Source organism: Salvelinus fontinalis, chromosome 40 (genome assembly GCF_029448725.1).
Source record: "Salvelinus fontinalis isolate EN_2023a chromosome 40, ASM2944872v1, whole genome shotgun sequence".
NCBI classification, from domain to species: Eukaryota; Metazoa; Chordata; class Actinopteri; order Salmoniformes; family Salmonidae; genus Salvelinus; species Salvelinus fontinalis.
The window spans coordinates 11,956,739-11,982,214 of record NC_074704.1 but is presented as its reverse complement, the minus strand read 5'-3'; the positions used below and the strand labels follow the sequence as shown (position 1 = coordinate 11,982,214).

Here is a 25,476-nt window from a genome sequence, read left to right as displayed (position 1 = left end):
TGAATCAGGTGAATCAGGTCAGCTAGTTCAGGAATACAACAAAGTTGTGATCCGTCTAGTGGTCCCAGAGGAGAGGTTTTAGAACCACTGACTTAAATGCCCCTAAACCTAACTGTGACCCCCACACTGACTTGCATGCAGCAGAACTGAGACTGTCTGAATGACTTACTCCCTTTAGATAATCTCTCTCTCTCTCTTTCTCTCACTTTCATTTCTCTCCCTCTATTTCTCTGTCATTCTCTCTGTCTCTTACCATCATTGTCCTCCTATTTTTCCTCTTCCTCCTCATCATCAGCTATCTGAGCAGCTTACCGATCGCTGCAGCTGGACACAGCCCATCTGTAAATAGCACATCCAATCTACCTACCTCATCCCCATATTGTTTTATTTACTTTTCTGCTCTTTTGCACACCAGTATTTCTACTTCCACATCATCTGCTCATCTATCACTCCAGTGTTCATTTGTTAAATTGTAATTACTTTGCTACGATGGCCTATTTATTGCCTTACCTCCTCACGCCATTTGCATACGCTGTATAAAGACATTTTCTATTGTGTTATTGACTGTACGTTTGTTTATTCCACGTGTAACTCTGTGTTGTTGTCTGTGTCACACTGCTTTGCTTTATATTGGCCAGGATGCAGTTGTAAATTAGAACCTGTTCTCAACTGGCCTACTTGATTAAATAAAGGTGAAATAAAATAAATAATTTTAAAATCATCATCGTCTCTCCCCCTACCCTCATCTCTCTTTGTATCTCTTTCCCCCTCAGACACGGATGAGTGTAATGAGATCGCTGGTGTCTGTGGAGTGGGCGGGGACTGTCAGAACCAGAAAGGAAGCTACAGTTGCCTCTGTCACCCTGGATACAGTAACTACAACAACAAACAGGCTCAGTGCTCAGGTGATTGTAGAATCTGGTACTATGACGCATTGCTTCCCACGACACGATACATTACAATACGATACCTTTGTCTCTTAGAAGAGGAAGGCCTGGATTGGAAATATAACTAGGCTCCTATTTTAACAGTCCTAAATTACAGCTATATCTAACATACTGTGACATAACATGACGAAAAGTATGTGGACACCTTCTCGTCGAACATCTCTTTCCAAATTCATGGGCATTAATATGGAGTTGATCCCCCACTTTGCTGCTATAACAGCCTCCACTCTTCTGGGAAAGCTGTTCACTAGATGTTGGAACATTACTGCGGAGACTTGCTACCATTCAGCCACAAGAGCATTAGTGAGGTCGGGCACTGATGTTGGGCGATTAGGCCTGGCTCACAGTCAGCATTCCAATTTATCCCAAAGGTGTATGATAGGGTTGAGGTCGGGGCTCTGTGCAGGCCAGTCAAGTTCTTCCACACCGATCTCGACAAACCATTTCTGTATGGACCTCGCTTTGCTGTAACAGGAAATGGCCTTCCCCAGACTGTTGCCGCAAAGTTGGAAGCACAGAATTGTCTAGAATGTAATTATATGCTGAAGTTTTCAGCTTTCCCTTCACTGGAACTAAGGGGCCTAGCGTGAACCATGAAAAACAGCCCCAGATCATTATTCCTCTTCCACCAAACTTTACACTTGGCACGATGCATTCTGGCATGTAGCATTCATCTGCCAAACACAGATTAGTCCACCGGACTGCCAGATGGTGAAGCATGATTCATCACTCCAGAGAATGTGATTCCACTGCTCCAATGACAGTAAGCTTTACACCACACCAGCCGACGCTTGGCATTGCGCCTGGTGATCTTAGGCTTGTGTGCGGCTGCTCGGCCATGGAAACCCATTTCATGAAGTTCCCGATGAACAGTTCTTGTGCTGACGTTTCTTCAAGAGGCCGTTTTTAACTCGGTAGTGAGTCTTGCAACTGAGGACAGACCATTTTATAAAGCTTTGCACTTCAGCACACGACGGTCCCATTCTGTGAGTTTGTGTGGCCTACCGCTTCACGGCTTAATTGTTGTTGCTTCTAGATGTTTCCCCTTCAAGACAGTATCACTTACAGTTGACCAGGGCAGCTCTAGAATGAAATACATTTTACGAACTGACTTGTTGGAAAGGAGGCATCCTATAACGGTTCCACATTGAATGTCACTGAGTAAGACCATTCACTGCCAATGTTTGTCTATGAAGATTGCATGGCTGACATAATCTGACATAATCTAACATAATCTGACATAATATAACACAACATAATACAACATAGCATAATAAAATATAATATAACATAATATAATATAACAATCTAACATAATATAACAATCTAACATAATATAACAATCTAACATAATATAACATAATCTGACATAATATAACATAACATAATACAACATAACATAATCTAACATAATATAATCTAACAAAATATAATATAACAATCTAACATAATATAACAATCTAACATAATACAACATAATATAACATAATCTGACATAATAGAACATAATCTGACATAACATAACATAATATAACATAATCTGACATAATATAACATAATCTAACTAATTATTCCCTATATAGTGCACTACATTAGACCAGGGCCCTATTCCCTATATAGTGCACTACATTAGACCAGGGCCCTATTCCCTATATAGTGCACTACGTTAGACCAGGGCCCATAGAGCGCTATATAATAGGTTGTCATTTGGGATGCGTGCTAGGATGGTTACCAGGGTAACATTTCAGCACTGGTGGGTTTCTGGGTGTTTTAATCTCCACCTCAACTTCCTCTCTGTCTCATATCTTCATTTGTATCCTAGTTAGTTGGTATCTGATGGTAAACATGGTTACCCATGGCAACAACTTCGATCTACTATGATCATTATCAGGATGTGACAGTTTTCATTTGTATGTGTTGTGTTGTGGTGTGTGTTGTGTTGTGTTGTGGTGTTGTGTTGTTGTGTTGTGGTGTGTTATATTTGTATTTATTAAGGATCCCCATTAGTTCCAGTCAAGGCAGCAGCTACTCTTCCTGGGGTCCAGCAAAATTAGGGCAGTTTAAAAACATTCACAATAGATTTCACACATCACTAAATGTTGTGTTGTGTTCTTGTGTGTGGTGTAGTGGTGTGGAGTAGTGTGTTGTGTTGTTATCCAGCTGTGATGGTGTTGTGTTGTGTTGTTTTGTGTTGTTGTGTTGTTGTGCAGGTGGGATTGTGTTGTGTTGTGTTCTTGTGTGTGGTGTAGTGTGTTGTGTTGTTGTGCAAGTGTGATTGTGTTGTGTTGTGCTGTGTGGTGTCGATCCAAATGTGATGGTTTTGTTTTGTGTTTCCTTTAGTACTGACCTGTGACCAGTTCAAAGCGAATGAGACTCCTGGACAGGTGAGATTTACAGTACCTGGACCTGATGAGTCCTTATACAGCAGCTGAACCGTTAGACATAGAATCTACATTATGGCATCATTGACTTGAATGGGGAGGCCCATTCTACTCGTTCTAGTTCTTTAACTGAACCACGTTTGAATGGGGAGGCCCATTCTACTCATTCTATCTCTGTAGCTGAACCATGTTTGCTTTGAATGATATAGATTATTTATTGAAGGGTAAATGTTCCTTCTTGCCACTCTCTGTCTCTGTCTCTGTCTCTGTCTCTGTCTCTGTCTCTCTCTCTCTCTCTTTCCCTCTCTCTCTCTCTCTCTCTCTCTCTCTCTCTCTCTCTCTCTCTCTCTCTCTCTCTCTCTCTCTCTCTCTCTCAATTCAATTCAATTCAATTCAATTCAAGGGGCTTTATTGGCATGGGAAACATGTGTTAACATTGCCAAAGCAAGTGAGGTAGATAATATACAAAAGTGAAATAAACAATAAAAATGAACAGTAAACATTACACATACAGAAGTTTCAAAACATTAAAGACATTACAAATGTCATATTATATTTATACAGTGTTGTAACAATGTACAAATGGTTAAAGTACACAAGGGAAGATAAATAAGCATAAATATGGGTTGTATTTACAATGGTGTTTGTTTTTCACTGGTTGCCCTTGTCTTGTGGCAACAGGTCACAAATCTTGCTGCTGTGATGGCACACTGTGGATTTTCACCCAGTAGATATGGGAGTTTATCTAAATTGGATTTGTTTTCGAATTCTTTGTGGATCTGTGTGATCTGAGGGAAATATGTCTCTCTAATATGGTCATACATTGGGCAGGAGGTTAGGAAGTGAAGCTCAGTTTCCACCTCATTTTGTGGGCAGTGAGCACATAGCCTGTCTTCTCTTGAGAGCCATGTCTGCCTACGGCGGCCTTTCTCAATAGCAAGGCTATGCTCACTGAGTCTGTACATAGTCAAAGCTTTCCTTAAGTTTGGGTCAGTCACAGTGGTCAGGTATTCTGCCACTGTGTACTCTCTGTTTAGGGCCAAATAGCATTCTAGTTTGCTCTGTTTTTTTGTTAATTCTTTCCAATGTGTCAAGTAATTATCTTTTTGTTTTCTCATGATTTGGTTGGGTCTAATTGTGCTGTTGTCCTGGGGCTCTGTGGGGTGTGTTTGTGTTTGTGAACAGAGCCCCAGGACCAGCTTGCTTAGGGGACTCTTCTCCAGGTTCATCTCTCTGTAGGTGATGACTTTGTTATGGAAGGTTTGGGAATCGCTTCCTTTTAGGTGGTTGTAGAATTTAACTGCTCTTTTCTGGATTTTGATAATTAGTGGGTATCGGCCTAATTCTGCTCTGCATGCATTATTTGGTGTTCTACGTTGTACACGGAGGATATTTTTGCAGAATTCTGCATGCAGAGTCTCAATTTGGTGTTTGTCCCATTTTGTGAAGTCTTGGTTGGTGAGCGGACCCCAGACCTCACAACCATAAAGGGCGATGCGCTCTATGACTGATTCAAGTATTTTTAGCCAGATCCTAATTGGTATGTTGAAATTTATGTTCCTTTTGATGGCATAGAATGCCCTTCTTGTCTTGTCTCTCAGATCGTTCACAGCTTTGTGGAAGTTACCTGTGGCGCTGATGTTTAGGCCGAGGTATGTATAGTTTTTTGTGTGCTCTAGCGCAACAGTGTCTAGATGGAATTTGTGGTCCTGGCGACTGGACCTTTTTTGGAACACCATTATTTTGGTCTTACTGAGATTTACTGTCAGGGCCCAGGTCTGACAGAATCTGCGCAGAAGATCTAGGTGCTGCTGTAGGCCCTCCTTGGTTGGTGACAGAACAGTCTGGATGTAAGTCCTCTTGGCGTGGGTCCTCTATGTGTAGGTCCAGGGGGGGGTCCTGCAGGTCTTGGAGGGTGTCTCTTGATCTGTTGCTCCTGTGTGAAGTGTTGGGGCTGCGTTTGAGAGCGATGTCCTTTAGAGTCCGGGCAAAGGTGGGCACTGCTGCCTTGTAGAGGTGGACCTGGTCATAGAGGCTGTTCAAGTCCAGGGTGGAGTGGTGGGCCAGGAAAACATTTGGTTTTGAGGCACAGTCACGGGAAATGCTTGCGTTTACCCGCTGTATTGTATCAGGGTGGAAGTCTTTTCGTGGTAGCAGGGTGGAGATAACCACTTGTGCGTTGGGGAACGTAGAAGAAGCTTTTTCAATCACTCCCTTCAGTGCTGTGGCCACCCTTTCCTGCTGTGCTGTCAGGTCGTTTGTGCCTGTGTGTATTATTATGTGGCTAGGTGAGCCTAGTTGGTCCTCAGACAGAAGGTTAAGGGCGCGCTGGGTGTTTGGACACCAGAGTTTAGACACACTGTGTTTGGGAAAAAGTTTGTTTTCTTCTATATATTTCCCATTTGAGTCCATAAGGAGAACAATCGGTGTCTTGTGTTTGTCCTCAGTGGGTGTGGGGGGGTTGTCAGGAGGGCTATCAGGGTGGCTGACAGGGGGGTGCTCAGAGGGGGTGAGAGCTGCTGGGCTTGGGGTTTTTCTTTTGTCTGTTCTGCTGTGATGTCGACTCTATGGTCAGGGTCTGGTGTGGACTGTTCTGCTGTGGTGTCTCTCTCTCTCAGTAAAATAAATAACCAGAACATTTATAGTATATGGCAGTAAGCAGTCAGTAAAATAACCAGAACATTATACAATATGGCAGTGAGCAGTCAGTAAAATAACCAGAACATTTATAGAATATGGCAGTAAGCAGTCAGTGAAATAACCAGTAGATGTTATAGTCTTGCTATAAATGTTTTTACCCACATGAAGACAATGAACTTTTCCTCTCTCTCAGACTGTCCCAGGTTTAGCTGGTCTCCTGTCTCTGATGAGGAACAGCTGTCTGGCGTTGAGTAACTCTGGGGACGCAGCCGGAGGGAGACTGACTGGAGAGGTGTTACTGGAGGTAAACCCCCCACACACACACACACACACACACACACACACACACACACACACACACACACACACACACACACACACACACACACACACACACACACACACACACACACACACACACACACACACACACACACACACGGTTCACTCACTTCCTGTTTCCTGTTTCTACTTCCTGTGCATAGAATGTCTTCACGGAGATGGACAGACTCTTGTCTCACGATATCCTAAGCAACAGCCAGGAGGTGAGTGGGTTGCTAGGCGCTGTGGAAGATGCCATGAGACTCATCGGGCCGCAGCTCAGAGACAACCACACCACCAATGAGACAGACCACGCAGGTAACACACACACACACTGCTGAACACACACACACACACTCACACACATCTTCCTTCGCCTTAATCCTTGTCCTTGTACACAGCGACTGAGCTTGCAGTGAGGAGGGGACAGACTCCGCCCACTGGGCCAATCAGCCTGGCCAATGAAAACGCTCGACTGGACACCAGCTGGGAGACAGCCACCGGCAGCGGGACATACCCAGGTAGGATACTCTTCATCATCATCATCATCATCACCACCATCATCATCACCATCATCTCTATAACTAAGTACTATATATTTTAGTACCAGTAACTTAAAAAAAGAAATCTAATTCTGGATTCCGGATTTCCTGTTTATTCCAGGAATCTTCCAACCTGAAAAACCTGGGAATTCTGGGAAAGCTACAAGAAATTCTAGTAACTTGTTTCATTCTGTGCTTCCCAGGTTTCGCTCTGGTTGGGTTGGTGTGTTACAAGACAATGGAGACATCTGTCAACAACTCCTTCCAGTACCTCACTGACACAGACACAGACACAGACACAGACACAGACACAGACACAGACACAGACACAGACACAGACACAGACACAGACACAGACACAGCAACAGACACAGCGTTAAAGCCTAGCTACCAGATCAGTTCCAAGGTGGTAACAGCTTTCGTCAGTAACCCAGCAACAGACCACCTCGCCCAGCCTGTCATCCTCACCTTCAAACATCTACAGGTATCATTTAATAATATGATAATAGCTGATGTTAATATATGATGTATGTAAATATTATAGCATATTATAATCGTACATCTACAGCTTGGACTTGTTTCATATACATTTTCAATTACTAGCTAGATTATACAGTGCTGTGAAAAAGTATTGGCCCCCTTTTTAATTTTGTCAACTTTTTCGTATTTTTGATACTGAATGTTATCAGATCTTCAAGCAAAAACCAAACATTAGATAACACTCAATTCCCCTGTGTGAAAAAGTAATTGCCCCCTACACTCAATACCTGGTTATGTAACATTTAGCTGTAATGACTGCAACCAAATGCTTCCTGTAGTTGTTGATCAGTCTCTCAAATCGCTGTGGAGGAATTCTGGATCGCTCTTGCATGCAGAACTGCTTTAACTCAGTGACATTTTTGGGTTTTCAAGCATGAACTACTCTTTTCATGTCCTGCCACAACATCTCAAATTTGTTGCTTTTTAGCCATTTTAACATACTTGATTAATTTCACATACTTGATTGATTTCACATACTTGATTGACTTGATTGTGTGTTTTGGATCATTGTCCTGCTGCACTTCAGCTTCAGCTCACAGACGGATGGCCTGACATTCTCCTGTAGAATTCTCTGATACAGAGCAGAATTCATACTTCCTTCTATTAAAACCTCTCTGGGATATGTGGGACAGTAGCGTCCCACTTGGACAATAGCCAGGGAAAATGTAGAGTGCCAAATTAAAAAAAATGATATAAAATCAAACTTTCATTAAATCACGCATGTAAGATACCAAATTAAAGCTACACTCGTTGTGAATTCAGCCACCGTGTCAGATTTCAAAAAGGCTTTTCGGCGAAAGCATAAGATGCTATTATCTGATGATAGCACAACAGTAAACAAAGAGAGTGTAGCATATTTCAACACTGCAGGCACGACACAAAACGCAGAAATAAAATATAAATCATGCCTTACCTTTGATGAGATTCTTTTGTTGGCACTCCAATATGTCCCATAAACATCACAAATGGTCCTTTTGTTTGATTAATTCCGTCCATATATCACGCGGTTGATCCAGAAAAAAACAGCTTCCAATTTGCGCAAAGTCACTACAAAATATCTCAAATATTACCTCTAAACTTTGCCAAAACATTTCAAACTACTTTTGTAATACAACTTAAGGTATTTGTAAACGTTAATAATCGATCAAATTGAAGACGGGTCTATCTGTTTTCAATACAGGAGATCAACAAACTAACGCTACTGACTTAAAAAAATTTAAATAATGTATGGTTAGTCCTCGGGGTTTTGCCTGCTACATAAGTTCTGTTATACTTACAGACATGATTCAAACAGTTTCAGAAACTTCAGAGTGTTCAGAGTGTTCTATCCAAATCTACTAATAATATGCATATCTTATATTCTGGGGATGAGGAGAAGGAAGTTGAAATTGGGCACCCTATTTATCCAATAGTGAATTTGCTGCCCCCTATCCTAGAGTCGTCCAGGTCCTGAGGCAGCAAAGCATCCCCAAACCATTACACTACCACCACCATGCTGACCCCAAACCATCACACTACCACCACCATGCTGATCCCAAACCATCACACTACCACCACCATGCTGACCCCAAACCATTACACTACCACCACCATGCTGACCCCAAACCATCACGCTACCACCACCATGCTGATCCCAAACCATTACACTACCACCACCATGCTGACCCCAAACCATCACACTACCACCACCATGCTGACCCCAAACCATCACACTACCACCACCATGCTGACCCCAAACCATCACACTACCTCCACCATGCTGACTCCTAACCATCACACTACCACCACCATGCTGACCCCAAACCATCACACTACCACCACCATGCTGACCCCAAACCATCACACTACCACCACTTGACCACTCTCTCTCACTCTCTCTCTGTCTCTGTCTCTGTCTCTCTGTCTCTCTCTCTCCCTCCCCCAACCCCAGGTGAGGGCGGAGTCAGCGGAGATGAACTATACCTGTGTGTTCTGGTCGGAGGGGCGTGTCCATGAAGAGGGAGGGGCGTGGTCAAGGCGTGGCTGTAACAAAGTCGCGTCTAACGCTACACACACCGTGTGTTCCTGTTCCCACCTTAGCAGCTTTGCTGTTCTCATGGCCCTCTACCCTGTACAGGTATAAACACACACATATACACACACATATACACACACATATACACACACACACACACACACACACGGACGCACGCACGCACGCACGCACGCACGCACGCACGCACGCACGCACACACACACACACACACACACACACACACACACACACACACACACACACACACACACACACACTGGATGTTGTCAGTTGAGTAGGTTGAGTAATGAGTTAAAGGCTGTGTTGTTGCAAGTTGACACACATTATCCAACTGAGGCTTTATTGGCATGGATATAAAATAAACAATAGTGAAATCAACAAAAAAAAATGTACAGTAAACATTACACACAAATGTAAAATGTCATATTATATCTAAATACAGTGTTATAACGATGTGCAAATAGTTGCAACAGGTCACACATCTTGCTGCTGTGATGGCACACTGTGGTAATAGATATGGGTGAAATGATCAACATTTGATTTGTTCCCTCCCTCCCTCCCTCCCTCCCTCCCTCCCTCCCTCCCTCCCTCCCTCCCTCCCTCCCTCCCCTCTCTCTCTCTCGCTCTCTCTCTAGCACACCTTTGAGCTGCGTCTGTTGACGTGGCTGGGTCTGTCGGTGTCTGTGGTGTGTCTGTTGCTGTGCATCCTGACTTTCTGGCTGTGTCGGTCCATCCAGGGGACACGCACCACCATCCACCTCCACCTCTGTGTCTGCCTCTTCATCGCTAACCTCGTCTTCCTCAGCGGTATCTCACACACACAGAGCAAGGTGGGTGTAGGGATGTGGGGACTGTGTGTGTGTCTTCCACACAAGCACCTCACACACACAGAACAATGTGGGTGACGAACAAAGAACAATGTGGGTAATGAACAAAGAACTAGGTGGGTAACGGACAAAGAACAAGGTGGGTAACGGACAAAGAACTAGGTGGGTAACGGACAAAGAACAAGGTGGGTAACGAACAAAGAAAAAGGTGGGTAACGAACAAAGAAAAAGGTGGGTAACGAACAAAGAACAACGTGGGTAACGAACAAAGAACAATGTGGGTAACGAACAAAGAACAAGGTGGGAAATGAACAAAGAACAAGGTGGGTAACGAACAAAGAACAATGTGGGTAACGGACAAAGAACAATGTGGGTAACGAACAAAGAACTAGGTGGGTAACGAACAAAGAACAATGTGGGTAATGAACAAAGAACAAGGTGGGTAACGAACAAAGAACAATGTGGGTAATGAACAAAGAACAACGTGGGTAACGAACAAAGAACAACGTGGGTAACGAACAAAGAACAACGTGGGTAACGAACAAAGAACAATGTGGGTAATGAACAAAGAACAACGTGGGTAACGAACAAAGAACAATGTGGGTAATGAACAAAGTACAATGTGGGTGACGAACAAAGAACTAGGTGGGTAACGAACAAAGAACAACGTGGGTAACGAACAAAGAACAAGGTGGGTAACGAACAAAGAACTAGATGGGTAACGGACAAAGAACTAGGTGGGTAACGGACAAAGAACAATGTGGGTAATGAACAAAGAACAACGTGGGTAACGAACAAAGAACAATGTGGGTAATGAACAAAGAACAACGTGGGTGACGAACAAAGAACTAGGTGGGTAATGAACAAAGAACAATGTGGGTAATGAACAAAGAACAACGTGGGTGACGAACAAAGAACTAGGTGGGTAATGAACAAAGAACAATGTGGGTAATGAACAAAGAACAACGTGGGTAACGAACAAAGAACAAGGTGGGTAACGGACAAAGAACTAGGTGGGTAACGGACAAAGAACTAGGTGGGTAACGGACAAAGAACAATGTGGGTAATGAACAAAGAACAACGTGGGTAACGAACAAAGAACAAGGTGGGTAACGGACAATGAACAACGTGGGTAACGAACAAAGAACTAGGTGGGTAACGGACAAAGAACTAGGTGGGTAACGGACAAAGAAATAGGTGGGTAACGGACAAAGAACAACGTGGGTAACGAACAAAGAACTAGGTGGGTAACGGACAAAGAACTAGGTGGGTAACGGACAAAGAACTAGGTGGGTAACGGACAAAGAACAACGTGGGTAACGAACAAAGAACTAGGTGGGTAATGAACAAAGAACTAGGTGGGTAACGGACAAAGAACTAGGTGGGTAATGAACAAAGAACAATGTGGGTAACGGACAACGAGCAAGGTGGGTAACGAACAAAGAACAAGGTGGGTAACGGACAAAGAACATGGTGGGTAACGGACAAAGAACAAGGTGGGTAACGAACAAAGAACAATGTGGGTAACGGACAAAGAACAAGGTGGGTAACGGACAAAGAACAACGTGGGTAACGAACAAAGAACTAGGTGGGTAACGGACAAAGAACAACGTGGGTAACGAACAAAGAACTAGGTGGGTAACGGACAAAGAACTAGGTGGGTAACGGACAAAGAACTAGGTGGGTAACGGACAAAGAACAACGTGGGTAACGAACAAAGAACTAGGTGGGTAACGAACAAAGAACTAGGTGGGTAACGGACAAAGAACTAGGTGGGTAATGAACAAAGAACAATGTGGGTAACGAACAAAGAACATGGTGGGTAACGGACAAAGAACAAGGTGGGTAACGGACAACGAGCAAGGTGGGTAACGAACAAAGAACAAGGTGGGTAACGGACAAAGAACAAGGTGAGTAACGGACAACGAGCAAGGTGGGTAACGAACAAAGAATTACGTGGGTAACGGACAACGAGCAAGATGGGTAACGAACAAAGAACTAGGTGGGTAACGGACAGAGAACAAGGTGGGTAACGGACAATGAGCAAGGTGGGTAATGAACAAAGAACAAGGTGGGTAACGAACAAAGAAAAATGTGGGTAACGGACAAAGAACAACGTGGGTAACGAACAAAGAACAAGGTGGGTAACGGACAAAGAACATGGTGGGTAACGAACAAAGAACAATGTGGGTAACGGACAAAGAACATGGTGGGTAACGAACAAAGAACATGGTGGGTAACGGACAAAGAACAAGGTGGGTAACGGACAAAGAACATGGTGGGTAACGAACAAAGAACAATGTGGGTAACGGACAAAGAACATGGTGGGTAACGAACAAAGAACTAGGTGGGTAACGGACAAAGAACAATGTGGGTAACGGACAAAGAACAAGGTGGACAAACACATTTAAAGGATGAGTTCAGTGTTTTCTAACTTAGTGTTAGATGGTTCCTCACCCTTAACGTCTATAGGCCAGGAGATCTGGAATACATGCTTCAGTCTTCTTTACAGCCACTACAAATGTAGCTAGTGTTAACTTTAATTAACCACAACTCTTCCCCTCTTCTCCTCCTCCCTCTTGCCCCCTGTCCCCCGCTCCTCTCCCCTCCCCATCTCCATATCTCCTCTCCCCTTGCCCGTCTCCTCCTCCTCCTCTTCTTCTCCTCTCCCCAATACTCCTCTCCTCCTCCCGTCCTTCTTGCCCCTATCCTCCCCCCTCTCCTCTCCTCTCCTCTCCTCTCCTCTCCTCTCCTCTCCTCTCCTCTCCTCTCCTCTCCTCTCCTCTCCTCTCCTCTCCTCTCCTCTCTCAGGGAGGATGTAGGGTTGTAGCAGGTCTCCTCCACCTGTTCTTCCTAGGATCCTTCAGTTGGATGTTGTTAGAGGGGGTTCAGCTCTACCTCATGGTGGTCCTGGTCTTCAACACTACCATAAGGTATTGGATATATTTACTCTATGGTTATAAATTAGTATATATCAGTATATATTTAGAGTATATGTTTGTGTATATTAGCATTACACATTCATCTTATATTCATATATGTATATATATATATATACAGTATAATGTATATTTTATGTATTTTATCGTACATGTGTTTTATATTTCTTATCTATGATATATTCTATTTTATTATATATATTTCTTATCTATTATATATTCTATTTTATAATATATGTTTCTTATCTATTATATGTTCTATTTTATTATACATGTTCCTTATCTTTTATATATTCTAATTTATTATATATATTTCTTATCTATTATATATTCTATTTTATTATATATGTTTCTTATCTATTATATATTCTATTTCATTATATATGTTTCTTATCTATTATATATTCTATTTTATTATATATATATTTCTTATCTATTATATATTCTATTTTATTATATATATGTTTCTTTATTATATATTCTATTTTATGATATATATTTCTTATCTATTATATATTCTATTTTATTATATATGTTTCTTATCTATTATATATAATATGTTATTATATATGTTTCTTATCTATTATATGTTATATTTATTATATATGTGTTTTATATTTCTTATCTATTATATATTATATTTATTATATATATTTCTTATCTATTATATATTATATTTTATTATATATATTTTGTATTTATTATATATGATATTTTATTATACACTGCTCAAAAAAATAAAGGGAACACTTAAACAACACAATGTAACTCCAAGTCAATCACACTTCTGTGAAATCAAACTGTCCACTTAGGAAGCAACACTGATTGACAATAAATTTCACATGCTGTTGTGCAAATGGAATAGACAAAAGGTGGAAATTATAGGCAATTAGCAAGACACCCCCAATAAAGGAGTGGTTCTGCAGGTGGTGACCACAGACCACTTCTCAGTTCCTATGCTTCCTGTCTGATGTTTTGGTCACTTTTGAATGCTGGCGGTGCTTTCACTCTAGTGGTAGCATGAGACGGAGTCTACAACCCACACAAGTGGCTCAGGTAGTGCAGCTCATCCAGGATGGCACATCAATGCGAGCTGTGGCAAGAAGGTTTGCTGTGTCTGTCAGCGTAGTGTCCAGAGCATGGAGGCGCTACCAGGAGACAGGCCAGTACATCAGGAGACGTGGAGGAGGCCGTAGGAGGGCAACAACCCAGCAGCAGGACCGCTACCTCCGCCTTTGTGCAAGGAGGAGCACTGCCAGAGCCCTGCAAAATGACCTCCAGCAGGCCACAAATGTGCATGTGTCTGCTCAAACGGTCAGAAACAGACTCCATAAGGGTGGTATGAGGGCCCGACGTCCACAGGTGGGGGTTGTGCTTACAGCCCAACACCGTGCAGGACGTTTGGCATTTGCCAGAGAACACCAAGATTGGCAAATTCGCCACTGGCGCCCTGTGCTCTTCACAGATGAAAGCAGGTTCACACTGAGCACATGTGACAGACATGACAGAGTCTGGAAACGCCGTGGAGAACGTTCTGCTGCCTGCAACATCCTCCAGCATGACCGGTTTGGCGGTGGGTCAGTCATGGTGTGGGGTGGCATTTCTTTGGGGGGCCGCACAGCCCTCCATGTGCTCGCCAGAGGTAGCCTGGCTGCCATTAGGTACCGAGATGAGATTCTCAGACCCCTTGTGAGACCATATGCTGGTGCGGTTGGCCCTGGGTTCCTCCTAATGCAAGACAATGCTAGACCTCATGTGGCTGGAGTGTGTCAGCAGTTCCTGCAAGAGGAAGGCATTGATGCTATGGACTGGCCCGCCCGTTCCCCAGACCTGAATCCAATTGAGCACATCTGGGACATCATGTCTCGCCCCATCCACTACGCCACGTTGCACCACAGACTGTCCAGGAGTTGGCGGATGCTTTAGTCCAGGTCTGGGAGGAGATCCCTCAGGAGACCATCCGCCACCTCATCAGGAGCATGCCCAGGCGTTGTAGGGAGGTCATACAGGCACGTGGAGGCCACACACACTACTGAGCCTCATTTTGACTTGTTCTAAGGACATTACATCAAAGTTGGATCAGCCTGTAGTGTGGTTTTCCACTTTAATTTTGAGTGTGACTCCAAATCCAGACCTCCATGGGTTGATAAATTTGATTTCCATTGATAATTTTTGTGTGATTTTGTTGTCAGCACATTCAACTATGTAAAGAAAAAAGTTGTAACGGTCGTCTTGTGGTGAGAGATTGGACCAAGGCGCAGCGGGTGATGAATAAATACATGACGAAATTTATTAAACAAACGACGAAACACGAAATAACACTTGAATAATACAAAATAACAAAACGACGTAGACTGACCTAAACATGAGAACTACATAAACCGAAGAACGCACGAACAGGAAAGAACGAAAATGAACGAGACGAGACAGTACCGTGTGGTGTACATAAACACAGACACAGCGACAATCACCCACAAACAAACAGTGTGAACAGCCTACCTTAATATGGTTCTCAATCAGAGGAAACGTAAAACACCTGCCCCCTAATTGAGAACCATATCAGGCAACACATTGCACCCAACATAGAAACACAAAACATAGAATGCCCACCCAGCTCACGTCCTGACCAACTAAACAGAGTTAAACAAAGGAAAATAAGGTCAGGAACGTGACAAAAGTATTTAATAAGAATATTTCATTCATTCAGATCTAGGATGTGTTATTTTAGTGTTCCCTTTATTGTTTTGAGCAGTGTATATATATCTTATCTATTATATATTATATTTTATTATATATGTGTTTTATATTTCTTAACTATTATATATTATATTTTATTATATATGTTTCTTATCTATTATATATTCTATATTATTATATATGTTTCTTATCTATTGTATATTCTATTTTATTATATATGTGTTTTATATTTGTTATCTATTATATATTCTATTTTATTATATATGTTTCTTATCTATTATATATTCTATTTCATTATATATATTTCTTATCTATTATCTATTATTATTATTTTTATTATCATTATTTTTCTTACTCTAGACCTCTGTACCTGTATTTTATGTTTATATTTGATTAGTCATATTGTAAACCTCTGTACCTGTATTTTATGAACCTCTTTGTTTCTTCTTATTATTGTAAACCTCTGTACCTGTATTTTATGAACCTCTGTGATTCTTCTTCTTACTGTAGACCTCTGTACCTGTATGCTGTGGGATATGGACTGCCACTGGCTATAGTCATCATCTCTGCTATCACCTACCCAGATGGATATGGTACCACACAACAGTGAGTACAGTGTGTCTGAGTCTCTAACTCTCTGTATGTGTGTGTGTGTGTCTGTCTGTGTGGGTGTGTGTGTGTGAATAAAATAAAAAGTAACACAATAAACTAACAATAACGGGGTACCGGTACCCAGTCAATGTGCAGGGGTGTAGGTTACTCGAGGTAATTTGTAAATGTAGGTAGGGGTAAAGGGGGTGGTCAACGTAAATAGTCATAGATATAACATGTATATAACCCAAATCTAATGTTATCCTCTCTGTGTGTCTCTGTCAGCTGTTGGTTGTCTCTGGAGAGAGGATTCATCTGGAGTTTCTTCGGCCCAGTGTGCACCATCATCATTCTCAACGTTTTCTTCTTCATCATCACTGTCTGGAGGCTGGCCCAGAAGTTCTCTAGTGTCAACACTAACCTCTCCAACCTACGCAAGATCAAGTAAGGAGAGAGAGAGAGAGAGAGAGAGAGAGAGAGAGAGAGAGAGAGAGAGAGAGAGAGAGAGAGAGAGTAACCTATACACTAGGAGTCAGGAAGCAGGTGCAGAAGGAGAGTTTAATAATGGAGGGATGAGGGAGAGAGAGCGTATAACCTATACACTAGGAGTCAGGAAGCAGGTGCAGAAGGAGAGTTTAATAATGGAGGGATAGAGAGAGAGTGTGTAACCTATACACTAGGAGTCAGGAAGCAGGTGCAGAAGGAGGGTTTAATAATGAGAACAAGCAGATAAACACAACAGGAGCAGCGTACTGAACGTGAACGAAACCAATACCGCCTGAAGGCAGGCTACTGAGGGCTAAATAAAGGGGAAGAAATCAAGGTAATGATGAAGTCCAAGTGTGCATAGCGATGGGGAGAAGGTGTGCATAACGATGGGGAGACGGTGTGCGTAACGATGGGGAGCAGGTTTTCATAACGATGGGTGTAGGTTTGCATAACGATGGGGAGCAGGTTCTCAAAACGATGATGAATAGGTTTGCATAAAGTTGGGGAGCAGGGGTTATTAATGATGGGGAGAAAATGTGATTAATGATAGGGAGCAGGGGTGAATAACGATGGTTGCCAGGACCGGTGGTTAGTACAAAAAACTGTACTAAAACTCTCCACCTCCTCCTCCTCCACAATGTGGATCAGGTGTGGTTAACGATGAGGAGAAGGAGTTATTAACGATGGGGAGCAGGTGTGCGTAACTATGGGGAGCAGGTGTTATTAATGATGGGGAGAAGGTGTGAATAACGATGGGGAGCAGGTGTTATTAATGATGGGGAGCAGGTGTGCGTAACTATGGGGAGCAGGTGTTATTAATGATGGGGAGCAGGTGTTATTAATGATGGGGAGAAGGTGTTATTAATGATGGGGAGCAGGTGTTATTAATGATGGGGAGAAGGTGTTATTAACGATGGGGAGCAGGTGTTATTAACGATGGGGAGCAGGTGTTAGTGTGTCCGGAAGCTAGAGTGGAAACCGGTCGCATTCCGCTTCGCTCCTCAGGTAGTATCACATTTTCACATTCTCATTTCATTTCATTACAGTACAACGGTTTGATTTGTTTAATCTTAGCTAGCTACTTAGCCGTCTTTGTATCAAAGATAATTGCGTAGCTAGCCAGCTATTCTTCGTTCTTTTAACGTAACTTTTAACGTAACGTAGTCAACACTGCTACCTAGCCAGCTAGCCACCGAACAGCAACACTGTAGTAACTATTACATTCAACGGAACGACTCGATTAGTGTAGTGTTAGCTAGCTACATAGTTGTCTTTGCTGTCTTTGTTTCTAAGATAACTGCGTAGTTTAGACTAATTCGGTTAGCTAGCCAGCTATTTTTCGTCCTTTTAACGTAACGTAACGTAGTCAACACTGCTCGCTAGCCAGCTAGCCACCGAATAGCAACACTGTAGAAACTATTACATTCAACGGATCAACGGAACGATTGATTAGTGTAGTGTTAGCTAGCTACATAGTTGTCTTTGCTGTCCTTGTATCTAAGACAATTGTGTAGTTTATACTAATTAACGAGCCAGTTACCGAGGTTACATAGCTAGCTACCGAGGTTACCTAGCCAGCGACACTCTCAAACAAAGTCAACAACGCAGCCACTGCTAGCTAGCCCACTTCCGCAGTACTGTATCATTTTAATAATTTTGGTCAATAAGATTTCTGCAACGCAAGCTTAACTTTCTGAACATTCGAGACGTGTAGTTCACGTGTCATTCCAATCTCCTTTGCATTAGCGTAGCCTCTTCTGTAGCCTGTCAACTATGTGTCTGTCTATCCCTGTTCTCTCCTCTCTGCACAGACCATACAAACGCTTCACACCGCGTGGCCGCGGCCACCCTAACCTGGTGGTCCCAGCGCGCACCACCCACGTGGAGTCCCAGGTCTCCGGCAGCCTCTGGAACTGCCGATCTGCGGCCAACAAGGCAGAGTTCATCTCAGCCTATGCTTCCCTCCAGTCCCTCGACTTCTTGGCACTGACGGAAACATGGATCACCACAGATAACACTGCTACTCCTACTGCTCTCTCCTCGTCTGCCCACGTGTTCTCGCACACCCCGAGAGCTTCTGGTCAGCGGGGTGGCGGCACCGGGATCCTCATCTCTCCCAAGTGGTCTTTCTCCCTTTCTCCCCTTACCCATCTGTCTATCGCCTCCTTTGAATTCCATGCTGTCACAGTTACCAGCCCTTTCAAGCTTAACATCCTTATCATTTATCGCCCTCCAGGTTCCCTTGGAGAGTTCATCAATGAGCTTGATGCCCTGATAAGCTCCTTTCCTGAGGACGGCTCACCTCTCACAGTTCTGGGTGACTTTAACCTCCCCACGTCTACCTTTGACTCATTCCTCTCTGCCTCCTTCTTTCCACTCCTCTCCTCTTTTGACCTCACCCTCTCACCTTCCCCCCCTACTCACAAGGCAGGCAATACGCTCGACCTCATCTTTACTAGATGCTGTTCTTCCACTAACCTCATTGCAACTCCCCTCCAAGTCTCCGACCACTACCTTGTATCCTTTTCCCTCTCGCTCTCATCCATCACTTCCCACACTGCCCCTACTCGGATGGTATCGCGCCGTCCCAACCTTCGCTCTCTCTCCCCCGCTACTCTCTCCTCTTCCATCCTATCATCTCTTCCCTCTGCTCAAACCTTCTCCAACCTATCTCCTGATTCTGCCTCCTCAACCCTCCTCTCCTCCCTTTCTGCATCCTTTGACTCTCTATGTCCCCTATCCTCCAGGCCGGCTCGGTCCTCCCCTCCTGCTCCGTGGCTCGACGACTCATTGCGAGCTCACAGAACAGGGCTCCGGGCAGCCGAGCGGAAATGGAGGAAAACTCGCCTCCCTGCGGACCTGGCATCCTTTCACTCCCTCCTCTCTACATTTTCCTCTTCTGTCTCTGCTGCTAAAGCCACTTTCTACCACTCTAAATTCCAAGCATCTGCCTCTAACCCTAGGAAGCTCTTTGCCACCTTCTCCTCCCTCCTGAATCCTCCTCCCCCTCCTCCCCCCTCCTCCCTCTCTGCAGATGACTTCGTCAACCATTTTGAAAAGAAGGTCGACGACATCCGATCCTCGTTTGCTAAGTCAAACGACACCGCTGGTTCTGCTCACACTGCCCTACCCTGTGCTCTGACCTCTTTCTCCCCTCTCTCTCCAGATGAAATCTCGCGTCTTGTGACGGCCGGCCGCCCAACAACCTGCCCGCTTGACCCTATCCCCTCCTCTCTTCTCCAGACCATTTCCGGAGACCTTCTCCCTTACCTCACCTCGCTCATCAACTCATCCTTGACCGCTGGCTACGTCCCTTCCGTCTTCAAGAGAGCGAGAGTTGCACCCCTGCTGAAAAAACCTACACTCGATCCCTCCGATGTCAACAACTACAGACCAGTATCCCTTCTTTCTTTTCTCTCCAAAACTCTCGAACGTGCCGTCCTTGGCCAGCTCTCCCGCTATCTCTCTCAGAATGACCTTCTTGATCCAAATCAGTCAGGTTTCAAGACTAGTCATTCAACTGAGACTGCTCTTCTCTGTATCACGGAGGCGCTCCGCACTGCTAAAGCTAACTCTCTCTCCTCTGCTCTCATCCTCCTAGACCTATCGGCTGCCTTCGATACTGTGAACCATCAGATCCTCCTCTCCACCCTCTCCGAGTTGGGCATCTCCGGCGCGGCCCACGCTTGGATTGCGTCCTACCTGACAGGTCGCTCCTACCAGGTGGCGTGGCGAGAATCTGTCTCCTCACCACGTGCTCTCACCACTGGTGTCCCCCAGGGCTCTGTTCTAGGCCCTCTCCTATTCTCGCTATACACCAAGTCACTTGGCTCTGTCATAACCTCACATGGTCTCTCCTATCATTGCTATACAGACGACACACAATTAATCTTCTCCTTTTCCCCCTTCTGATGACCAGGTGGCGAATCGCATCTCTGCATGTCTGGCAGACATATCAGTGTGGATGACGGACCACCACCTCAAGCTGAACCTCGGCAAGACGGAGCTGCTCTTCCTCCCGGGGAAGGACTGCCCGTTCCATGATCTCGCCATCACGGTTGACAACTCCATTGTGTCCTCCTCCCAGAGCGCTAAGAACCTTGGCGTGATCCTGGACAACACCCTGTCGTTCTCAACTAACATCAAGGCGGTGGCCCGTTCCTGTAGGTTCATGCTCTACAACATCCGCAGAGTACGACCCTGCCTCACACAGGAAGCGGCGCAGGTCCTAATCCAGGCACTTGTCATCTCCCGTCTGGATTACTGCAACTCGCTGTTGGCTGGGCTCCCTGCCTGTGCCATTAAACCCCTACAACTCATCCAGAACGCCGCAGCCCGTCTGGTGTTCAACCTTCCCAAGTTCTCTCACGTCACCCCGCTCCTCCGCTCTCTCCACTGGCTTCCAGTTGAAGCTCGCATCCGCTACAAGACCATGGTGCTTGCCTACGGAGCTGTGAGGGGAACGGCACCTCAGTACCTTCAGGCTCTGATCAGGCCCTACACCCAAACAAGGGCACTGCGTTCATCCACCTCTGGCCTGCTCGCCTCCCTACCACTGAGGAAGTACAGTTCCCGCTCAGCCCAGTCAAAACTGTTCGCTGCTCTGGCACCCCAATGGTGGAACAAACTCCCTCACGACGCCAGGACAGCGGAGTCAATCACCACCTTCCGGAGACACCTGAAACCCCACCTCTTCAAGGAATACCTAGGATAGGATAAAGTAATCCTTCTGACCCCCCCCCCCCCCCCCCCCCCCCCCCCTTAAAAGATTTAGATGCACTATTGTAAAGTGGTTGTTCCACTGGATGTCATAAGGTGAATGCACCAATTTGTAAGTCGCTCTGGATAAGAGCGTCTGCTAAATGACTTAAATGTAAATGTTAAATGTTATTAATGATGGGGAGCAGGTGTGCGTAACTATGGGGAGCAGGTGTTATTAATGATGGGGAGCAGGTGTTATTAACGATGGGGAGAAGGTGTTATTAATGATGGGGAGCAGGTGTTATTAATGATGGGGAGCAGGTGTTATTAATGATGGGGAGCAGGTGTTATTAATGATGGGGAGAAGGTGTTATTAACGATGGGGAGCAGGTGTTATTAACGATGGGGAGCAGGTGTTATTAACGATGGGGAGCAGGTGTTATTAACGATGGGGAGCAGGTGTGCGTAACTATGGGGAGCAGGTGTTATTAATGATGGGGAGAAGGTGTGCGTAACTATGGGGAGCAGGTGTGCGTAACTATGGGGAGTAGGTGTTATTAATGATGGGGTGAAGGTGTGAATAACGATGGGGAGAAGGGGTGCATAACAATGGTTGCCAGGACCGGTGTTTAGTAGAGTTTTTAAACCAAAACTCTCTTCCTCCCCCTCCTCCTCCCCACCTCTTCCTCCTCCGCCTCACTCCTCCCTTCCCCTCTGCCCTTCTTCCTTCTCAACTATCTCCCCTTCTCCTCCTCCCCCTCCCTCCTCTTCCTTCCTTCCTTCCCCAATTCTCTCCTTCCTTCTCAACTCCCTGTCGCCCTCTCCTCCCCTCCTCCGTCCCCCACTCCTCCTTCCTTCCCCCTCCTCCTCCCTCTCTCCCCTTGTCCTCCCCCTCCCCGCCCCTGTCCTCCTCCCTCCTTCCCCCTCTACCCTCATTCCTTCTCCTCTCTCCCCTCCTCCCCTTCCACCCTCCTTCATCCTTCCTCCGCCCTCTTTCATCCTTCCCCTCTCTCCTTCATCCTCCTTCCTCCTCCCCCCTCCTCCCTCTCTCCTCTTGTCCCCCCCCCACTCCTCTCCTCCCTCCTCCTCCTTCCCTCCCTCCTCCTCCCCCTCCTCCCTCCCTCCCTCCCTCCCTCCCTCCCTCCCTCCCTCCCTCCTCCTTCCCGTCCTCCCTCCTTCCTCCCTCCTCCCCATCCCTCCTCCTTCTCCCTTCCCCTCTTTGCGCCTTCCTTCTCAACTCTCTCCCCTTCTCCTCTTCCCCCTCCCTCCTCCTACCTTCCTTCCCCCAATTCCCTCCTTCCTTCTCAACTCCCACTCGCCCCCTCCGCCCCTCCTCCGTCCCCCACTCCTCCACCCTCTCTCCCTCCTCCCTCTCTTCCCTCCTCCTCCCCCTCTCCCTCCCTCCTCCTTCCCGTCCTCCCTACTTCCTCCCTCCTCCTCCTCCCTCCTCCTTCTCCCTTCCCCTCTTTGCTCCTTCCTTCTCAACTCTCTCCTTCTCCTCCTCCCCCTCCCTCCTCCTACCTTCCTTCCCCCAATTCCCTCTCTTCCTTCTCAACTCCCACTCGCCCCCTCCTCCCCTCCTCCGTCCCCTTCTCCTCCACCCTCTCTCCATCCTCCCTCTCTTCCCTCCTCCTCCCCCCTCTCCCTCCCTCCTCCTTCCTTCCTTCCTTCCCCCTCCCTCTCTCCTCTTGTCCTCCCCCTTCCCTCCCCCTGTCCTCCTCCCTCCTTACCCCTCCACCCTCCTTCCATCTCCTCTCTCCCTCCACCCCTCTCCTTCCTCCCCCTTCCCCTTCCTTCATCCCTTCTCCCCCCTCTCTCATCCTTCCCCTCCCTACTTCATCCTCCCTCCTCCCTCCCTCCTTCCTTCCTCTTCCCCCCTCCTCCATCCTCCTCTCTCCCTCCCCCCACTCCCCTCCACCCTCCTCCTCCCTCCCTCCTCCCCCTCCTTCCTCCTCCCTCCCTTCTTCCTCCTCCCTCCCTCCCCACCCTCCCCATCCCTCCTCCTTCCCGACCTCCCTCCTTCCTCCCCTCCTCCTCCCTCCTTCCTCCTCCCTCCCTCCCCACCCTCACCCCCTCCCTCCTACTTCCCGTCCCCCCCCTCCTCCCCCCTCCCCCCTCCCCTCCTCCCCCCTCCTCCCCTCTCCCCTCCTCCCCCCTCCTCCCCCTCCTCCTCCCCCTCTCTCTCCAGGGTGTTCACAGTGACAGCAGTGGCCCAGCTGTGTGTGTTGGGTACTATGTGGATATTTGGAGTGTTCCAGTTCCAAGAGGAGGGGACAGTGGTCATGACATATCTCTTCACTATCCTCAACTCTCTACAGGGAGCACTGCTGTTCATCATGCACTGCCTACTGAACAAAACGGTATAGTGTGTGTGTGTGTGTGTGTGTGTGTGTGTGCGTGTGTGTAGTGTGTGTGTGTAACACTGTGCTCTGCTGCCCTCATCAGGTTAGAGAGGAGTATTGCAAGCTGCTGTCCTGTATCTGTACACCACAGAAGAAGAGATACTCAGAGGTCAGCACGACCAACCGTTCCTCCAGCCAATCCCAGGTACATACACACACACACACACACACACACACACACACACACACACACACACACACACACACACACACACACACACACACACACACACAGACACATACGCACACACAAACACCACTTTCATTAAGTTAACCTCTGTCCTTTGACCTTTGTCTGTCCTAGGGGTCAAGGAGCGCAGAGAACACGGGGGAGTCGCAGATATGACGTCACCAAACCTCCATAATGCACCTCTTTACTCCCCCTCCCATGACAAATGTTCCCACTAGATGGCCAAACTGTAAAGTCAAAGTGGTCGATATCCTAAACATTTATGAAAACAAAGCTTTGCGTTTAGTAGTGTGGTTAAGATACATTGTAGAAATGGGCAGGGTTTCTGATTTAGCGTCTTGGCCAGATAGTGACACACCAGAAACACTCAGCCCGAGGATAGTACTGTTCAGGCCAGGTTAGTAGAACATGTGTCCAACTAGCCCGACGGATAGTAAAAATGTTAGTCCACTAGCCAGGTTGGCCAGTGCCCAAAATCCTTCAGTTACATCCCTGATTAGACACTTCATATCAAACTTGATGTTAACCACTGTCTTATCAAGCATTAGGTTATCCAATCAGAAGTTATGTGATCTTCATGTCATCGAATAGGAATCCATATGATATTTATGTCATCCAATAGGAATCTATATGATATTTATGTCATCCAATCAGAAGTCATGTGATCTTTATGTCATCCAATCAAAGTTATATGATCTTTATGTCATCCAATAGGAATCTATATGATATTTATGTCAACCAATAGAAAAAGAAAATCCTCTTTTTGAAATTTTCACAACCACAAAAGAAAGGTACTATTTTACACCACTTCGATGAAACCAAAAACATGATAAACAGAAGCTGTCTTCCTTTACATGAATGTGATAGATGTATAGTAATATTTATTACCAAGAGTACAAGATAGGGTGACTTTTCTACACAAATAAATCCAGAGGGATTTAGAAAAACCTAATGTGAACCTTATGTGAAGATATGTGTTAGTTGTGACCAAATGGACTGTTATACTGTAAATGTGTATTGATCTTTAACACTTTATTAACTTCTTATGGCTGAAGGGGCAGTATTGAGTAGCTTGGATGAAAGGTGCCCATTGTAAACGGCCAGCTCCTCAGTCTCAGTTGCTAATATATGCATATTATTATTAGTATTGGATAGAAAACACTCTAACGTTTCTAAAACTGTTTGAATTAAGTCTGTGAGATTAACAGAACTTATATGGCAGGCAAAAACCTGA

At 45.4% G+C, this 25,476-nt stretch overlaps 1 protein-coding gene across 2 annotated transcripts in view; it reads left to right on the top strand.

The window, feature by feature from the left end:
- Nucleotides 1-25,189, top strand: part of LOC129839517 (adhesion G protein-coupled receptor E5-like) — a 42,977-nt gene extending 17,788 nt beyond the window's left edge. For both annotated transcript variants that reach the window (XM_055907024.1, XM_055907023.1), the window contains exons 7-20: nucleotides 774-905; nucleotides 3,288-3,331; nucleotides 6,162-6,272; nucleotides 6,454-6,607; nucleotides 6,691-6,810; nucleotides 7,035-7,315; nucleotides 9,302-9,487; nucleotides 10,042-10,236; nucleotides 13,045-13,166; nucleotides 16,380-16,475; nucleotides 16,746-16,904; nucleotides 23,839-24,010; nucleotides 24,096-24,197; nucleotides 24,357-25,189. In XM_055907024.1, coding sequence (XP_055762999.1) covers nucleotides 774-905; nucleotides 3,288-3,331; nucleotides 6,162-6,272; nucleotides 6,454-6,607; nucleotides 6,691-6,810; nucleotides 7,035-7,315; nucleotides 9,302-9,487; nucleotides 10,042-10,236; nucleotides 13,045-13,166; nucleotides 16,380-16,475; nucleotides 16,746-16,904; nucleotides 23,839-24,010; nucleotides 24,096-24,197; nucleotides 24,357-24,398 — 1,916 coding nt within the window. In that variant the 3' untranslated portion in view covers nucleotides 24,399-25,189. The remainder of the gene's footprint in view (nucleotides 1-773; nucleotides 906-3,287; nucleotides 3,332-6,161; nucleotides 6,273-6,453; nucleotides 6,608-6,690; nucleotides 6,811-7,034; nucleotides 7,316-9,301; nucleotides 9,488-10,041; nucleotides 10,237-13,044; nucleotides 13,167-16,379; nucleotides 16,476-16,745; nucleotides 16,905-23,838; nucleotides 24,011-24,095; nucleotides 24,198-24,356) is intronic.
- The last annotated feature ends 287 nt before the right edge of the window (nucleotides 25,190-25,476 follow it).